Source organism: Furipterus horrens, unplaced genomic scaffold (assembly GCF_987537825.1).
Source record: "Furipterus horrens unplaced genomic scaffold, mFurHor1.1.pri manual_scaffold_11, whole genome shotgun sequence".
NCBI classification, from domain to species: domain Eukaryota; kingdom Metazoa; phylum Chordata; class Mammalia; order Chiroptera; family Furipteridae; genus Furipterus; species Furipterus horrens.
The window spans coordinates 2584642-2602636 of NW_028327181.1; the positions used below are offsets into that span (position 1 = coordinate 2584642).

General features: G+C 56.7%; 1 protein-coding gene across 2 annotated transcripts; it reads left to right on the forward strand.

Moving 5' to 3' along the window:
* Nucleotides 1-711: 711 nt before the first annotated feature.
* RILPL2 (Rab interacting lysosomal protein like 2) lies at nt 712-14553 on the forward strand. Of its 2 annotated transcripts, XM_090291931.1 has the most exons (4): nt 716-1393; nt 7179-7330; nt 10847-10960; nt 14063-14553. In XM_090291931.1, exons 1-4 carry the CDS (start codon nt 1058-1060, stop codon nt 14091-14093), a joined length of 633 nt encoding a protein of 210 aa, XP_090148057.1. In that variant the 5' UTR covers nt 716-1057; the 3' UTR covers nt 14094-14553. The 2 variants fall into 2 exon arrangements, with proteins under 2 accessions (XP_090148056.1, XP_090148057.1); XM_090291930.1 differs by lacking the exons at nt 10847-10960; nt 14063-14553 and having other exon boundaries at nt 712-1393; nt 7179-7526.
* Nucleotides 14554-17995: the final 3442 nt, after the last annotated feature.

Genomic DNA, 17995 nt, shown 5'->3' on the forward strand with positions numbered 1-17995 from the left:
CAGGCTCCGCGCCGGGCTCTGTCCCGGTTACGACGCTCTCGCCTGCCCGGGCAGCTCTTGCTGCAACCCACGCGGGCGGCGCTCAGTCACCCGTGTCCCTGTGGGTGCTTCCTCGTTTCCCAGCGGACGGAGCTTTGGTTGATTACCCCCCCCCCCACCGAGTGCCTGGCACACGAGCCTAATGCTTTTTCGTTGGCTCCTTAGCGTTCAGGGAAGAAGAGAGCCAGCTAACGTTTTTGAGCGGTTCCTGAGTGTTTCTGCGGCACGCACTCGCATGATTTCTCCTGACGCATCCCTCCAGCAGCCCCGGCGCCCCGGGGCCCGGTGACTTAACGAGGAAACCAGCCTTGGAGGGCTGCGGTACCGAGGCCGAGGCCACTCGGGGGTTCAGTGGGGGCGCCCAGGAGCCAGCAGCGGCGCAGCGCGAGGGGTCCGCGTCTCACTGAGGGTCAGATGTCCCCGGGGTCCTGGCCACGCGCCGCCCCCAGCCGCCTTCGCTTTTGCCGCAGGTCTCCGCAAACACCCGCGGAGGCCCAGCTCGGCCTCCAGGTGCAATGCAAATGCTCAGACCCGCAGGCCCGGGTGTGGAAAGGAAAGGGGTGCGGGCTTTCTCCCCTCTTTCCCCGGCGCGTGGGAAGTGCCGCCCCGTCTCCATGGAAACCCGGCGCGGGTCGCGGGTCGCGGCGGTCGCCAGGGGCGGGGCTCCGGGCCGCAGCTCCGCCCCCGGGTTTGCAACCGCTCTTAGGCTTGGGGCCGCACTGTCACCCCGTAACCTCTCCGTTCCTCTTCTCGGCGGCCCGGCCTTCGCGTTGTCCTCCGTGCCCCAGGCCACGTCCTGGAGGCGCTCCCCTGCTCCGTCCTCAGGACGCACGGCCGGGCCGAGTGGCCCCCGGTCCCCGCCGCGGCCTCACCCCGCGGCTGCGCTGCGTGGCCTCCCCGGGCCACCACCCCCGCCGCCGGCGCCGGCGGGCAGGGTCCTCTGCTCGGCGGAAAGTTTTCTGTGTCCGGAAGGGGCTGGACGTCTGGAGCCTCGGAGGCTGCAGGGCTCCGCGCGGCCATGGAGCAGGCCTCTTTGCGAGAGGAGGAGGAAGAGGAAGAGGAAGAAGAGGAGGGGGACGAGGCTGGGCCCGAGGGGGCTCTGCGCAAGAGCCCCTTCCAGCTGACCGCCGAGGACGTGTACGACATCTCCTACGTGGTGGGCCGCGAGCTGATGGCCCTGGGCAGTGACCCCCGCGTGACACAGCTCCAGTTCAAAATCGTGCGCGTCCTGGAGATGCTGGAGACGCTGGTGAACGAGGGCAGCCTGGTGGCGGAGGAGCTGAGGATGGAGCGGGACAGCCTCCGCCAGGAGGTGGAGGGGCTGCGGAGGCAGAGCGCGGCGGCCAGCGCGGAGGTGAGTGCGGACGGGCAGCGGCCGCGGGCAGGGGGGCCGCCTTCCTCCCGGCGCGCCGGGGCCCTGCCCGCAGCCCGGGAGCGCTGCGCTCGCAAACATTGGCGGAGCACTTACTCCGTGGACGGGCTGGGCCCTCCGCTGAGTGTGTTCTGAATCCGTTGCCTGGAGCCTCGGTGACCATGACTTGGGGCCCCGGTTCTCACGCTTTCGCAGGCCACGCAATCGCTAGGGTTCCTTAGAACAGTCCGTGGGCCCAGCCCGAGTTTCTGGTTCAGCAGGTCTGGACTGGGACCTGAGAATACGCTTCTCAAGAAGTTTCCAGATGCAGGTGTTGTTGGCCCAGGCGTCACACTTTTGAGTGTCTTTGACCTTGATTAGGAAATAAAATTTAACAAAAAACGAGTGAGTGCTTATGACCACAAAAAGACTCATGCAAGAATATTCAGAGCACCTTTATTATAATTGTGCCGAACTGGAAAGAATCCAGATGTAACAGAGAAATGCATGGGCTTTTTAGCTGTGCTTCATTCCTACAGTGGAATACTACACGGCCATGAAAAAGAACAGTGCCACCGCCCGCACATGTGTTACGCTGAGACACGGAGGCACAGAAGGGAGCCTACTTTCAGTGAGATTCAAGAACAGGCAAAATAATCTTTACTTACAGAAGACAGATTGATGCTAACCCCAGGGAGGGGATAGTGAGAAGGAGCAGGAAGGAAGTGTATCGTGGTTACATGGGTGGATACATACGGCAAGAATCTTCAAACCATAAACTCAAGATGACTGCATTTTACTGCATGTATGTTATACCTCCATTCTGCCAAATTATATTTTGAGAAACAGTTTACCCCAGCTCAACATGATATGCACAGTCATACTCTCGTATTTTATGGGTTTTTAAATTCTTCTTGTAACCTGCTAAATTAACATCATACTCAGTAGTGGGTCTCTAAGCACTGTTTAAAAAGATATGCCCTAAGTGGGCTCTCTCAGTGAACCTTCATACTAAATTATACGCCGTTTACAGAAATGGAGGCATAGGACAGGTGAATAATTTACCTAAGGCCTTAGAGCATGGAAGAGGCGGCGGCAGGGTTTGAGCTCAGAGAAGCTGGTTTTTACCACGCTCTGCTAAAACAGGCCTTTGACCTTATTGTTGTACTGACATTTGATGGGCGGCTGCACTGTGTGGGCGCCGGGGCCGTGGAAGTGAATCAGACCAGGGCCCTGCCCTCCCAGAGCGCACATCTATTGGGAGAGGTAAGAACTCGAATACAAGATTACAGGCTGAGGAGCCCTGGCTGCTGTGGCTCAGTGGATTGAGCGCCGGCCTGTGAGCCAAAAGGTCGCCGGTTTGGTTCCCAACCAGGGCACGTGCCTGGGTTGCAGGCCAGGTCCCCTAGCTGGGGGCCTGCGAGAGGCAACTGATCGATGCATCTCTCTCACATCGAGGTTTCTTTCTCTCTCTTTCTCCCTCCCTTCCCTTCTCTCTAAAAAGTGAATACATACAATCTTTTAAAACAAGATACACAGGCTGAGGAGTGAGCCATGGGAGCCCACGGGTCAGGGTCGCTAAGATCCACAGGTTTCTGGTAGCTTCCCTGGTACAGTTGGACTTCACCCACTCGGCAGGCCTGGTGACAGTTACATTTACGGAGAAGGTTCTACTTTTGTGTCCATCATATGAGATGGTTGAATAGCATGATGAATGGTGGCTTTTGAGGCTCAAGAGCAGTTACATGACTTTCCCAGCATCACTCAGCTCACGTCCCGGGCTCTGCCTGTCTCCTTCAACGCCAGGCACAAGGATGTGGAGGAGCCCCAGCACGGACCGTCAGCAGTGCAGTCTGCCCAGGGGCCGGTGACATCCCACTTGGGGCACAGTGGGCAAGCTTCATCAGCCGGCAGATGAGATGGCACATTTTCCTCCCAAAGCACAGTCGTAAGAACGGGGTGGGGGGGAATGACAGAGGGAGTGACTGTTCACTGCCCTTAGACGCTGCATACAGATGGGCCTTATTGGCTTCTCTCTTTCTAATTATTATTTTTAATTGTGATGAAGTACACGTAAAACTTAGCATCTCAGCCATCTTAAAATTCAGTAGCATCGGGCACACTCACATGGCTGGGCAGCCATCCCGCCATCCTCTCCAGGACTCTTCGTCTTGCAAAACCGAACCTCCGTCCGTGGGAAACACCAGCTCCACTCCCCCCTCCCCCCAGCCTTTGGTAACTGCTGGCCTACTTTCTATTTCTATGAATTTGCCTACTTGAGGTACTTCCTGTAAGTACACCCATGTGACATCTGTCCTTTTGTGACTGGCTTGTTTCACTTAGCATAAAGCTCTAGGGCTCTTAAGGTTCTTCCGCGGTGCAGCACGCGTCAGAATTTCCTTACTGTTAAAGGCTGACTAATGTCCCTCCGGACGGACGGGCCGCGTTCTGCTCATCCATTTATCTGTTGGTGACGTTTGCGTGGCAGCCACCCCTTAGCTGTTGTGCACAGTGCTGCTGTGAACATGGGCTTGCAAATATCCTTTCAAGGCCCTGCTTTCGATGCTAGTGGGTGTATACGCCCAAGTGGAATGGCTGGCCGTGTGATACTTTTATTTTTAATTGTTCAGGGACCTGCCATCCAGTTTGGCACAGTGACGGTGCCATTTTCCCCTTCACAGGGCACAGCGTTCCAGGTTCTCCACGTCCTCGTCAACACTTGCTATTTTCTGTTCTGTTTGTTTACAGTTGCCACCCTAATGGTGTGAGGTGATTTTTTTCCTTTTAAATTCAAACGTTAAAAGGTACAACAGTATTTGCCTTGAAAACCTCTCTCCCCATCTCTCTCTACCTCCAGCTACCCACTTCCCGTCCCTGGAAAAAAAGGTAAACCTGTTTCTTGTATATCCTCCCAGAGATGTCTTACACACGCACAAGCAGATATGCGTATATGTCCCGTATTTCATACAGACGGTGTTATAACAGCTGCGCTGCTCTGCCTCTGCTTGCTCTCACCGAGCACAGCCCGGAGGTTGTACTGGTCACAGCATAAAGGGCTTCCTCACCCTCTGATGGCTTTTGAAGACTTCCGTTGTACAGTATTACCGCTTGTCCGGCCCGAAGGTCCTTGGGCTTTTGGACCTCCCTCGGGAATCGTGATGCTACTCCAAGAGGTCCAGGAACCTGCATGGGGGAAAAAGTTTGTTTTTATTTTCACCAGCCTTCGTATCGGTGTCTCCCGTTGTGAATGTAAGTGGCCAACTGCGGGGACCCGAGCACCCCATGACGCTTGCCGCTGGTGAGCACAGGCGTTGTCCCGGCCCCGCGGCAGGGAGCTGCAGCGCACCCCACCCTCCGCATCGTCGGTGGGGCCTGCGGCCTGGGGCTGGCTCGTGGGGTTCAGTGGGGACATGGGGACCTGTCATAAATCTGTTTTTAGAGGAGTTTAAGGAGCGTCTGTCATCTTCGTTGGTTTCTTTGTGATCCTGTGCCTTTAATTTTGCACATTTAAAAACACCGTTCTGAGGAGTCCGTGTGGCCGTTACCAGGCTGCCCAGGAGGGCCCATGGCTCAGGAAAAGGTAAAGCCTCTCCGCATTCACTAACCTCCGATCAAAAGATGTTTGTGTCCCAGTCATTTGCTTTTAGCACATGCAACAGTGAACAGCCCTGACATGTGCCATTTCGCCCCCAAAGGCTGGTATCTTGGGGAAATGGACTCCCTGGGTCAAGGGAAGGTGCTTTTCAAATTTTGAGAAGCGTCGCCACCTTGCACTCCCGGGAGGGGAAGGAGATCTGCCCTGCTCGCAGCCAGTGTGGCTGCGGGGCTGCCCACGGCCCCACGGCCCGGTGTGGTTTCAGGCCCGCCGTCCTTGTCAGTCTGATGGGAGGGACGTGATTGCTGCGGCATTTCTCTTCTTAGTACGCCTTATTCTCTTTGTCTCTTGTAGAACATTCCAGAGTGTCACTGTGTCCTAGTTTATCTAACTAGGCTTCTATTAAAGGACCCTTGGGTTGATTTCCAAACATTTATTTAACTTTAGTTTGAAACCTACAGAAGAGTTGCAAGTCCAATGAACATCTGCATGCCTATCACCTCGATTCGGGTGAACACAGCATTTACAGGTGCACATATGTACAGAAGTGTGTGTGTGTGCTGTTCATTGTTCTCGCATGTATTTTTGCTGAGCCGTTGGAGCAGGTATGTTTGTTGCAGGATTAGTAAAAGATGAAGGTCATTTACCCTAAATACTTCACTGTGTATCTCCAAAGACAGACTATCACATGACTGTAACTAACAGTCAGACTCAGGGGGAAAGTTGATAGAATAATAAGATCTGATATACCGTCCATATTCAAAATTCACAAGAATGTTCTTCATAGCATTTTTTTCTTAATGCAGGGTCCAGTCCAGGGTCACATGGAATCTTTACTTGGCACATCTCTGTAGCCACTTGGAATGTGATAGTTCCATAGTTTTTTCTTATCTGTTATGACCTTGACATTCTTGAAGATGACCCATCAGTTGGTCTGTGGAATGTCCTTCAGCTTGTTCCGATGCTCCCACACGATTAGACTGAAGTTCTGCGTGTTCTGGCAGAAACACCCCTGAGGTGATGCTGTGGCCTTCTCCGCACCCTGTGTCAGGAGGCACTTGATGTCCAGTTGCCACTGTTGATGATGTCAGCCTGATCCCGTGGTTGAGGCGGTGTGCGCATTGTAGAGATGCCTTTATCCCTCTGTAGTTAATGACTAGCCCGTGGGAAGCTACTTTGAAACTGTGGAAGGTGTCCTGCTCCACAACAACTTTTCACCCAAAGGTTTTAGATCCGTTTATTAGACTGGCCTAAGATGATGGCAGAGGAAGACTGTTCACCTCTGTCCTCCTCTACACTTATTAACTGGCATCCTGCTCTGAAGTACAGATGCCCTTCTGCCTCCCCTGGGCGAGTCAGTTCTCCAGAGAAACGGAATGAGTAGGATATAGATAGACGCAGGTGCAGGTGCAGGTGCTGGTACAGATGCAGGTGCAGGTACAGGTGCAGGTATAGGAATAGGTATAGGAACAGGTACAGGTACAGATGTAGGTACAGGTACAGGTAGGTGCAGGTACCGATGCAGGTATAGGCACAGGTATAGGCCCAGGTATACACACAGACGTAAGAGGAGGGTTTTCATGGGACCTGGCTCACGCAGTGCCAGAGTCTAAGCCCCACAACATGCCGTCTGCAGGCGGGAGAGCCAGGAAAGGCAGCGGCGTAGTGCGGTCTGAGTGAGAAAGCCCGAGAATCGAGAGGCTGGCGGTGTAAGTCCTGGTCTGCACCCAGGAAGCCCGAGACCCTGAGAACGGGAGCGGGAGAAGTGGGTTCACCCTCTGCCTTCCTGTCCTCCTCAGGCCCGCTGTTGATCGGGCGATGTTTTAAATTTTAAGTACGGATTCCTGAATTCTCTTTTCATTTGCTGTATTACTGTCCATTCCTGTTACTATCCATTTTGATACTCAAATTATTCTCAGTGTGGCCAGTAGGAGCTCCTTCAAATTGCGTCATTTTGATATGTCTCCATCCAGTAGTACCACGGGGGTCCCAGGGGCGTCCTGGACTTCCCCTGTTCCGGCCCCGGAACCAGCCCGTCCCCCGGAGCTTTCCCTTCACCACCACCGAGCCAACGCTTGCACCAGGCAGTGCCCCACCTCATCGGGGCCCCGGGAGTACAAAACCAGAGACCTTTCCTTTCTGGGATGGGTAGTCCGTTGAGGGAAACTGCCTCAGCGACATCTTTTCCTGCAGGTGAACCTGGGGCCGGACCAGATGGTGGTGGACCTGAGAGACCCCAACCGCCCGCGCTTCACGCTGCAGGAGCTGCGGGACGTGCTGCAGGAGCGCAACAAGCTGAAGGGCCAGCTGCTGCTGGTGCAGGAGGAGCTGCAGTGCTGCAAGAGGTGGGCCCCGCCCCCCGTCTTCCCTCAGCCTGGTCGCCCCAGACCCGCCCTTCCTGGGGGGCGGGGGCGGGGCGCAACCGAAACAGGGGCGCACCTGCTCATCCTGGGGGGACCGGCAGGCAGCAAGGAGGCCTGCGCTAAACAGACCCTCGGGATAATGGTGTGAGCGCTGCAGAGATAAAACAGGGGGCCGTGACCGAGCCGGAACTGCTGAGGGAGTTGCCGGCAGGGCCCATTTTAGATCAGGTGGTCAGGGACGTCCCCACTGCGGTGAACGACAAGAAGCAGCCAGCCCCAGAAAGATGGGGAGGACGCAGCGTGGCGGAACCCGGAACCCAGGGGAGCGTGGTCGGGAAGAGACGGGGGCCTGCGCCTTGTTGGCCACAGGAAGGAGCTCGGGTTTTGTTTTAAGTGTAACAAGAAGTCGGATTTCGTGTCTTAAACGATCGGTGTGGTGATTTTGACGACCGAACTATTTGGTTGTGTAAGGATACCCTTGTCCTCAGGAAACACACGCTGAGCCCTTTAGGAATGAAGGAGTAAGATGTGTCCAACTTACTCTCAAGTGGGTCAGAAAGAACACGGGTGTGTGGGAGGGGGGCGGGTAGATGAGGCCAACAGCTGAACGTTGTAAAAGACTAGAAATGTGGCGAGGCTTTGGGACGAGGAAAAGAGGGGACCGACGTCGCTGGGTCTCGGGTCTGGACGTGGCTGTATTCCCTGAGCCCCTGTCCCCCCAACACTGTCTCTCGTGTCAGTGTTTCTGGAAGTGTGGGGCTCTGGTCGAATAACTCTGGGAAGCACTGAGTTAGATAAAGTGGGTTCCTTCCGCGGCAGAGGAAGGAAAAAGCGAGACAGTGAAAGCACGGTGCCAGCCGACGTGTGTCGGTGGCCGCCGTGTGCCAGGCACTCTGCTGGGTCCTCCCAGCGTCACTTCAGCGCGTGTCCCCAGCAATGCTGTGCGCAGGGCGGTGGTAATTGCAGGAGGCTCTACAGCTCGGATTTGTCAGGCACGTGCTCCCAGTCCACGGCCGGTGGCGGCCCCAGTGACACGTGTCCTCAGACGCCGTCAGAGCCTGCGCACCTCACTCTCGCGCCACGTTCGGGCTCCAGGAGCTCGGAAGTCGGGACACACGCTGATTTAGACCGAAGCCCAAGTACTGTGGCTCTTTAAGCTCTTTCACTGGAGCGTCAAGACGAGAACAGCAGTGAAGCCCCAACATCCTAGGGAGCCCGTGCAGAGGGCCGAGTTCTGCCGACAGAAGCGCGTCATTGTCTTCCCCCTGCCGGCTGGAGCCCTGCTCGCGGGAAGACCCGTAGCTGTCCCCTCCGGTCAGCGTTTCAGACACAGGCAGCTGACGCGGCCGGCAGCTTGTCAGTGCGCGGAGCACCAGCCCTGCGTCCCGCCGTGAGTCCCCAGAGAACGACAGATGGTCCCGTCCCACCCGCCACAGGCCTGGGGACAGACAGCAGGACTCTGTGTGGTCCCTCGTGCTGCGTGCTCTGGGGGAGCCAGCACGTCCGCTGAGCGGCAGCAGCGGCCGCAGGTGGAGGCCCCGCTCGTCCCGACGGCCCTTTCCGAGGGAAGGCCGGGGTGGCAGGCGGTCCCCACGCATGGCCGCGGCAGCCTGCCCTGGCCTGCTGCTTTCTGCAGTGACGCTTTTCCGCTCCTCTCCTCAAGCAGCAGCGACTGTTCCCTCCACGAGCATCTGCGTGGCCCTGTGACCTGCTCTGGCCGACGGAATGTCTGTTTGGCCTCCGGGGCTGGGGCTCCAAGAGGCCTTGAGGTTTCCATTTTTATGCTTTTGGAATGCGGCCTTGAGACCAGCGTGCTGTGAAGAAGCTCAAGGTAGTCACACGGAGCCGTCACAAGGTGGTCACAAGGTGCCCCAGCTGACAGCCCCCGCTGTGCCCAGCCCCCAGCTCGTCCGCCCGGAACCAGCGGGGACCCGCAGTCCAGCCGTAAGGGACCGGGCCGCCACGAGAGCGTAGACCTTCCCTGTTGTCAGTCACCGAGTTTGCGGTGCTCTGTAACAGCAGAGAGTGGAAAGGGGGAGTTTTTAGATGATGCCTCGTATGAAATAACACCAATATAATAAAATACAGGTGATGATATTAAATAATAGAAGCCCACTGTCTGCAGAGAAGGAGCGAGAAGGCGAGCCCTGCTCTCCGAGCTCACGTGGGAAGGGCCTCGGTCAGCCCGCGCCGCCATAACAGCGCCGTAGCCGGGGGCCCACGCACCAGAAACTGGAAGCTACAAACCCAAGGTCAAGGTGCCGCATGGTTGGTGCTGACTCTTCTTGGCTCGTGGACGCTTCCCTCGGGCTGCGTCCTCACAGGGGAGAGAGAGCAAGCCCTCGGGTCTCCTTACGAGTGCCCCAATCTCAAGTTGAGGGCCCCGCCCCCGTGACCTCACCTACACCCGACTGGCCCCCAGAGGCCAGCACATCAGAGGGCAGAGCTTTCCCACGTGAGCCCCGGGCTACACACTCGTTCGCAGCAGGGAGGAGACACCACAGGCCCACGTCTACCCGTAGGCCCCCCAACAAAATGCCTGAGTGGGTCTCACGAGCTTCCTGGATCTTACACTGAAATTCTTCTCTGTGGTCAGGTTCTTTAGGTTGCAAGTGACAGACGTCCAGTTCAAACTGGCTTAAGGGCCAGAGGGAACGTATTGGTGCTCACAGCGGGGAAGGATCCTGGAATTGCCCTCAGAAATAAAGAAACAACTGCAGCTAAGACCGCAGGCTCGGCACCGGGGACTAGGCGCCTCCTCCGTTCCTCTTTGCTCCTCTTTGTCCTCGCTGTCTTGTATTACACGCAGTCCTTCTCTGAGCCTTAGCAGCTATGACTGCGGGCAGTCCCGGGTGAGCGTGGGAGAGAGAACAGCCTTCTCCCCGCGCCTGTCCGTCAAGGCCAGGGACACACACTCTGGTCCTGCGGGGGTCACCTGACCTGAATATCTTCTCAGTCAAAATCAGCCTAGCTCTTATCACCGTCTGACTTACTGTATTATTTTATTTTACTAATTGATTTATGTTTTACTGACCATTTCCTTCCCCACTGGAATGTAGCTTGCATGAGAGAACATAGTTTCTGTTCTGCTCATTGCTGTATCTGTAGCACCCTGGCCCAGTATGTAGCTTAATAAATATTTGTTGAATTAATGAGTGCCATGCATTATTGTCCCAATCCTAGGAGGTATGTCCTCTTATTTTCCTCATTTACCATTTAGGAAGTCAAAGCTTCAGTTAGAGGATTGGTACATGGTCATATTCTTACAAAATGGAGAAGCTTGAACTACTAGCCAATGCAATTAGACAAGAGAAAGGAAGAAGAGGAATCAACACTGGGAACAGGGAGGGAAGAGTCTCATGATCTGGGGCAGCTTCTTTCGGACTCCAGAGCTTTCAATGCTAAAATGATTAAATAATAATATTAAGATTCTTTACTTTCAGGGCTGCACAGATAAGTGCATTACGACAACCCATTTACTTGTCCCCCTTTTCCCAGTGGCCTGATTCCGGCCAGAGCAGGCCCAGGAGGAAGAAGAGAAAAGGAAACCGTGGCAGCCAGGGCCAGCAACGCCGGCAGAAGCAAGGAGGAGAAGACCATCATAAGGAAGCTGTAAGTCACCTTGCTGCTCCTGCTGCCACTAAACAAGTGCCCGAGGATGGAGTTGGGGTTGGGGGGAGGCTGACCAGCCGCCAGGCATGAGGCGGCGCTGCCCTCCTGGCGGCGGAGCTGCAGCGGGTAAGAGAATTCAGTCCCCGTGCATTGTAACAGCTGCCGGGGAGTAGTCGAAGCACTTGATGTGTATTAATTTATGGACTCACTGCAATGGCCCTGGGAGGCAGGAACTACCATTACCCCCATTTTATAGCTGTCCACCAAGAGGTGAAGTGATGTGTCCAAGGTCACACAGATCGTCAATAGTGACGTCAGGGTTTAAACCCAAGCAAGTCCAGATTCTACATTCCACTGTCTCCCCTTGATATAATAACCATAATCAAAAAATAATAAAATTATAAGAAAAACACAAAAGTTACTGGAGTTTAAGTGGCAAATCCATAACCCCTTTCCTCCCATTTCAGAGGACCCCGTGTCCCAGTATTGGGGCAGGTGATAAAGCTCCCTTTGAACACCCGCCTCCAGCTCACGCACCACCGCTGACCCCCCTCATGTGTCCGGCGCTACCTCTCACACCGCAGAGCGGGGGGCCCTGGCTTAAAAGTCAGTGTCTCAGAAATCACGTCTGGTTTGAGGACGCGCCTTCTCGGTGGCCAGGCGTGGGTACAATGCGACACGCCTTTCCCCCAGGCCCCGAAGCAGATAGACTGTTTGCCTGGGTCGCTTTGAGAATGCCCAGCCTGGGGACAGCTTACCAGCCCCTGGCTTCTTCAGTGGAAAATGAGGAACACCCTGGTTCAGGGATTTCAGACTCGAATGCCTTTCGGGGCCAGGCACTTAAGGCAGACGAGTGGGGGGGGTGTAGGGGCGTGCAGGGCGAGGGGGACCGTCCGGTCCTCAGTTCCGTCTGGCCAAGGGATAAGGTGCTGCCAGAGCTTCTGATTCTCAGGCCCAGAAACCGGGTTTGTTCGTGGAATCTGATTTTCAAGTGCTGGCAAATAATTTAAAAAGGAAAGACTGTGCAGTCCAGAGGAGCCGCCGGCGCAGGCTTCGCCGGGCCCTCCTGAGGCTGCCTCCTCTGCTCTGCCCCCTCAGCCCGGCCTCTGAGGGGCGCTGCCCAGCGAGGGACCGAGGGGACCTCCCTTCCATTCATGGGGCTCGCTCAGAAGGAGGGACTGAAACAGTTTAAAGAAGCTGCGTTTTACAGAAGCGTGAGCAGAGTTCAGGGGCGCACTGCCTGGCCTCACGGGAGGGCCAGGTGACAGCTGCGTTGTCAGACACCGCCCCCTGAAACCAAGTTCCTTCGTTCCTTACCGAAGAGGTATTGAAGGCTGCTGGGTGCCAGGCACTGTGCTAGGTGCTGGGCATGCCGTGAGCTGCCAGAGACCCTGCCCGCGTGGGCTTGCACTCCGGCCAGGGGCCTGAGAGTGAGCGTGGAAGGGGAGGTGGCAACAGGACGCCTGCAGACAGCCGTACGCCAGGAAGGCCATTACATAGGGAGCTGAGGGACAGGTTGATGGGGCTGCTTTACAACTGGGCATCCTGGAAGGCTTCTCGGAGGAGGTGGCATTCAAGCTGAGCCCTGAAAGACCACACAGGCCCGAGGCTGGAGAGGGCTTTGTGGAGCAGACCGTATTGGCTGGAGGCGCAGAGGGGAGGGAAGGTTGGAGAGGCCCAGGGGGTCCCGGTGAGGACTTGGGGTTTTACTGTCGGTGCCTTGGTGAAGGCTGTAAGCAGGAGTGACGGGCTGTTTTTACATACAGACACTCACTCTGACTGCCTTGGGAGCAGGGGTGGGGAGCAGAGTTGGAGCAGGGTCAGGGGCATGTTTCTACCCCAAGGTCGGGTCTCCTGAGGTTAGAGGTGCGCAGGAGCGTCTCCGCCTGCCCCAGGCGGCCATCTGAGTGTGTTTACTCAGGACTTGCACTGGCTGCGTGTCCCGTTGTAAAGGCTCCCAGAAGGCATCGATGGCAGTTTCTTTCTGCCTCTTCTAGGGAAGTCTTTGGGTTACTTCATTGGAGTTTGAGCCGGATAGGGCAACAGTGAAATGCTTGTCCCGGGCACCAGCCAGCCTGTGGACACACGTATGAAGGGCAGGAGGCCGTGGTTTCCTGCTCAGACAAGCTTACTGAGCCGGTGAATGAATGAGTGACTTTCTGAAGAAGCAGGTCATGTGAAGGAGGACTCTTGTCTTTGTCCTGCAGGTGGGAGCCATGGGAGGGCTTAAGCTGGGGAAAGACTGACTTCTGCAGAGTGACAGGGACATTCTGGCTGCTACCAGTGGATTGCAGGGGCTGACGGGGAGGCTGTTGTGGCTTGGACTGGGAGTGGCAGTGGCGGAGAGGACAGTGGTGGGAGCGGGGACCTGTTTGGGTCGCGATGACTGAACTGGAGCAGATGGAGGGAGGGAGGCGTTGAGAACAACCCCCAGGTTCCCGGCTGGAATGACTGGGTGGTGGCTGATGTCACTTCCGGAGACAGGGCAGCAGGGTGGGGGAGGGGGAGGGGGAGGGGTGGCCCAGCACTGGCCACGCGTCCCAGGCCCAGCCCTGCCCTGCCTGAGCAGCCCCGGCTGACGCTGGAGTTGTGCTGGGTCACGTACCAGCCTTCCCTTTCAGGACTGCACGGGGCGGACGGGGCACAGCTAGAATGTTCGCTGTTCCTGCCTCGGGGGATGGCTCTGTATGTTGTATCTGTCTTATCCGAGAACATAAATGTCCAACTTTACTTCTGCAAAGATCTGCTTTATTATATAATTGTAGGGAACATCGAGAAGTTATTGCTTCCCCTACAGTAAAACCACCTACAATTAAAAAATAGAAGTGGCAGAGTCCATCTGTATGCGCAGTGGTAGGTGGGCCCTGGGCCCCTGGCTTTCACTGTGACCCCGGGCCTGGTGCTTGCCCTCACAGGACCCAGCTGGCTCATCTGTAAACGGGGGCCAGGGTCGTCCTCGCCCTCCGGGCTGTTACGAGTGTGCAGTGAGCAGGTGGACGAGAAGCCCCGGGCGGCGCCCGTCCGCAGTGAGAGTGCGAGTCTGTGTCCTGTGCTCCCTGCCTCGCTCTGCCTGCTCCCTCTGACCCCTCTCTCTCCTCCCAGGTTCTCCTTCCGGTCAGGGAAGCAGACATAGACCTCAGGCAGCGGTTCTCAGACTCGAGAAGACGGCCCACCGGGAAGACCGCAAACTCCGCTCAGCGCCACGCAGATCCACGCCCTCACTCACCTGCTCCCCCTCAAAGCCGCCTGAGGAGGGAGGAGGTGGGGCTCTCACCGTCACTGTCTCCTGGCTGCAGGGCTGGGCGCCCCGGAGGCTGGGCCAGGGCAGGGGGAGAGGCCTCAAGAAAGCAGAAGACAGGGCGGCCACCCCCTGCCCACGCCAGCCGCCCAGAGGGGCTCCGGGCCCTGCTGCTCTGGTCCCGCCCGTGGCCTTGCTCTTCGCCACGTAGCAGCCTTGCCCCGGGGGAGGGACTGCGGGGACGCACGGTATTGACCTTCCCGTGCCTTCACTGACGTTTAGTGAACGTCCGACTGTGTAACACGGCTTTCTTTTTGTGGTTTTTGTATTCGAGTAAAATGACTTTCCTACTTCAGGTAGTTTAGAGTGGTCTCTTAGAGCGTGGCCCGTGTAAGGCCCTTTCACCTGTGCAGTCTTGGTTTCCAGGTCCGTAAACCGCGTGCATACACGTGGTGGTGTGTGTACGGCACGTGTGGACTTCGTTGAATCTGAGTGACGTGCCGTTGTTTTCTGTGTTGGTACGAGAAAAGAACGCTACAAATTATAACATCCAGACCCCAGTGACTTTAAGGCTCCTTCTGATTTCAGAGGTGATAAATGTGAAAAAGTGGACATTTAGGAACCGAGGAAATACAGTGTCTAGACAGCGGTGCCTGCACTTTGCAAAGGAACGAACGAGGCCGTGAAACGCCCGCGCCCTGAGCCCGAGTCCTCAGAAGCCCTGTGTGCTCACTGCTCCGTGCCTCTCCTTTTATTCCTGCAACGACTCGCGGAGATGGGGACTGGCACAAACCCCCCAGGTTGCAGAATTGGAACCAAGACTCCAAGAGGCTCCCTGCACGAGGTCGCGTCGCCTGGAGGCGGCGGTCGAAGGCCTGGCCCTCGCCCGTGCGCTGTGTCCGCCCGGTTCTCCAGAGCGCTGGCGTTAATAGCGAGCACAAGTCACGGCAGGCCTTGCCCGCGCCACCTTAAGCGGGGGCCCCGGTCCCCGGGCCGTGGACCAGTGCTGGCTGTGGCTTGTGGGGACCCAGGCCGCACAGTAGGGGGTGAGCGGAGCTTCACCCCGCTCCCCATCGCTCCCATTACCCCCGAGCTCCATCCCACCCCACCCCCACCCCCGTCCGCGGAAAACTGTCTTCCAGAAAACCAGTCCCTGGTGCCAAGAGGGTTGGGGACCACTGACCTTAAGCACTTCCCACACATTGCCTCGCCATCCCCCTGTGGGCTGGGGCGTGTACACCAAGGTCACAGCACAGTGAGGCAAAGGGCCTTGTCCCGGGTCCCAGCTAGAGCGTGGGGAAGCGGGGCCTGAGCCTGGGTGTGGGCTCCACAGCCCAGCCTTCAGCCTCGTGGCTTCCCGAGGAAAACCAGCCGCAGGAAGGAGCCTGGCCCGGAGTGCCGCCTCCGCAGACTCTGGCCAAGGCCCCGGGTCCTAACTCATGCAACACCGCAACCCTGACTGGGTGCTCCCCTCTTAATGGGGGAGGGTGGGGTTCCTGCACTTTAGGGAACAGATCTGGGGCCTGACTTCAGAACCACATGGACCAGACCAACACAGGGAGGTCAGAGAAGCGGCGGGGGAAGGGCTGCAGCGCAGGGTCAGGTCCTGGGACTGACGCTAGAAGCCCAGCCCTGGGACCCGACCTCCACGGCACCAGCCTTACATCCTGGAGCCCCAACTACGGCAGCTGGACAGCTGACCTCCAGGGCGAGGATGTAACAGAACACGGTGGCAGACTCTGGGTGACTCCTGCCAACGGGCGGGCAGAGGCAGTTCCCATTGAGGGACAACTTCCAGAGGGTGACGTGTCCACCTCTCAGAGGTGGTGCCGGAACCAGATGCTTTGCTCCTAAACCAAGGACTCCACTCACAGTCCCAACTTGCCCCCAGCGCCCGGGGCTAAGGGAAGAGCCTATCAGGGGCGGGTGGTGGTGTGTGCAGTGGGGACAGATCTGGGCTGGCAGGAGGGACTGCCGGCACCAGGCAGGCACAGAGGATGACTGAGGGGCCCAGTACATTAGAAACAAGTGCCAGTCACAGCTCACATGTATGTTTACTGGGAGCCAGGTGGCCACTCTAAGGGTTCCACATGCATGAACTCTTCATCTTCACAAGCACCCATGACCCACCATACAAGTGAAGAAACTGTCCCATAGGACAGTCACCAAAACTTAAGGCTCAAACTGGTGTGTGACCCTTTGGTAAGAAAGGAAACTGAAGACCCAGCCCCACTCCTCCCTACCGCCACACCTCGTAAAGAACACACAGGTAGCCTCGCCTGGCAATAAATATTTTAATTTGTTTCATTTTTATGATGACAAATAATTTTCAAGTTTATTTCCTTTTTTAAATACAAAGCTAAACCACAAACAGGTACAACCAAGACATTCTATCTCACATGGACATACTCCGTCGGATCCTCCTCCAACTGGCTGACCGCTGACCAGGCAGGTGTGGGCTGGGGAAGACTTCCTTAGGTAGCACCGTGGCGAGGCGGGGGCGGCGGGCGGGGGCTGGCGGGCAGCGGGGCTGAGGACAGACTCTCACAGCGGCTCCGTTCACATTTCCCTGCAGACCCCAGGGCCCGGGTCCCCGCACCGCAGGTAACAGAGTGAGAATCGGTCCCCCTTCAGGAGGGAGGAGGAAGCTGCCTACCGGCTCCTCCTGCCATCACAGTTGAGGTGAAAACTACCCTTAGCCTTGACCCCTGGCTGCTGGGCCGGCCTGCTCCCCTGGGGTGGTGGCGGCCTGCACTTCAGGGCGTGTAGGTTCCCCACCCACCTGCCCCGTCCCAGGGCTGTGAGGTCTGATTTCACAGCAACCACACCAGGCAGCCTGACAGCAGGCCTGGAACTTCCAACCCGGCAGAACCTGGTCGGGGTGGGGGCGGGGTGGGGCGGGGCTGGGTAAGTAATTTCTGGTCCCACTACAAAACTTTATTTTTGATTAGAATAGAGTGCCACCTCAAATCTCTTCTACAAAAACAAACCAAAAAACCAAACCAAAAGAAAAAAAGGATGCAGCCACTCCATTCCCTTTAAGACCTAGGTACATGTAAGTTGTTTTCTGTGGTTTTTTTTTCTTTTTTTTCTTTTTTGTTTTTTGATTTTTATTACTTTTTAAAATAAATTCAGTGTTCACATTTCTATAAAGAATCACCCCCGCTTCGGGAAGCCCTGCCCCGGCAGGGCCAGCTAAGCAATGCCTTTCCCTGCCCGCGTCTCGCTAGATGACCCGCCCTGATGCTCCGAGGCGCCCGGCCAAGCGGCGCCCGTGGAGGAGTAAACCTAGGCCCGGCCTGCGCCCAGGGGCCGCCGGGGCAGCAAGCTTTCAAGAAAGTGGAGGGGAAGACTAACTGCGAAACCCTTTTAAAAAATATTCGTACACTTCCATGTGCGCCTGTCGAGACGTCAGGAAAACAAGAGCTTGGGAACGTCCCGTCCAGGCCATCGGGGGTGGCATGCCCCCAGGCCACCTGCGCTCGGACAGCGGGGCTGGGGCCGAGTCCTGGCTCTGCAGCCGGAGGCAGGAGTGTCACCCAGCTTCCCAGCTCCCGTGCGACTCTTCCCTCGGAAACCTGCGCCGAGGCTCCGCCCGCGTGCCCGGGAAGCACGGCCGCCCCACTTGTATGCAAAAAAGGTACAAAACAACCCGGATATAAAAGTTTTGGTAATATAAGGCCATCTGTTCAAGTCCACCTTGGAAACCTGTAACAGATATTTAAATACTACAGTGAAAAGGCATCTTAATATACTTTTTAAAAACATCTGAAGTCATCTGCTAAGATTAAGTGTGT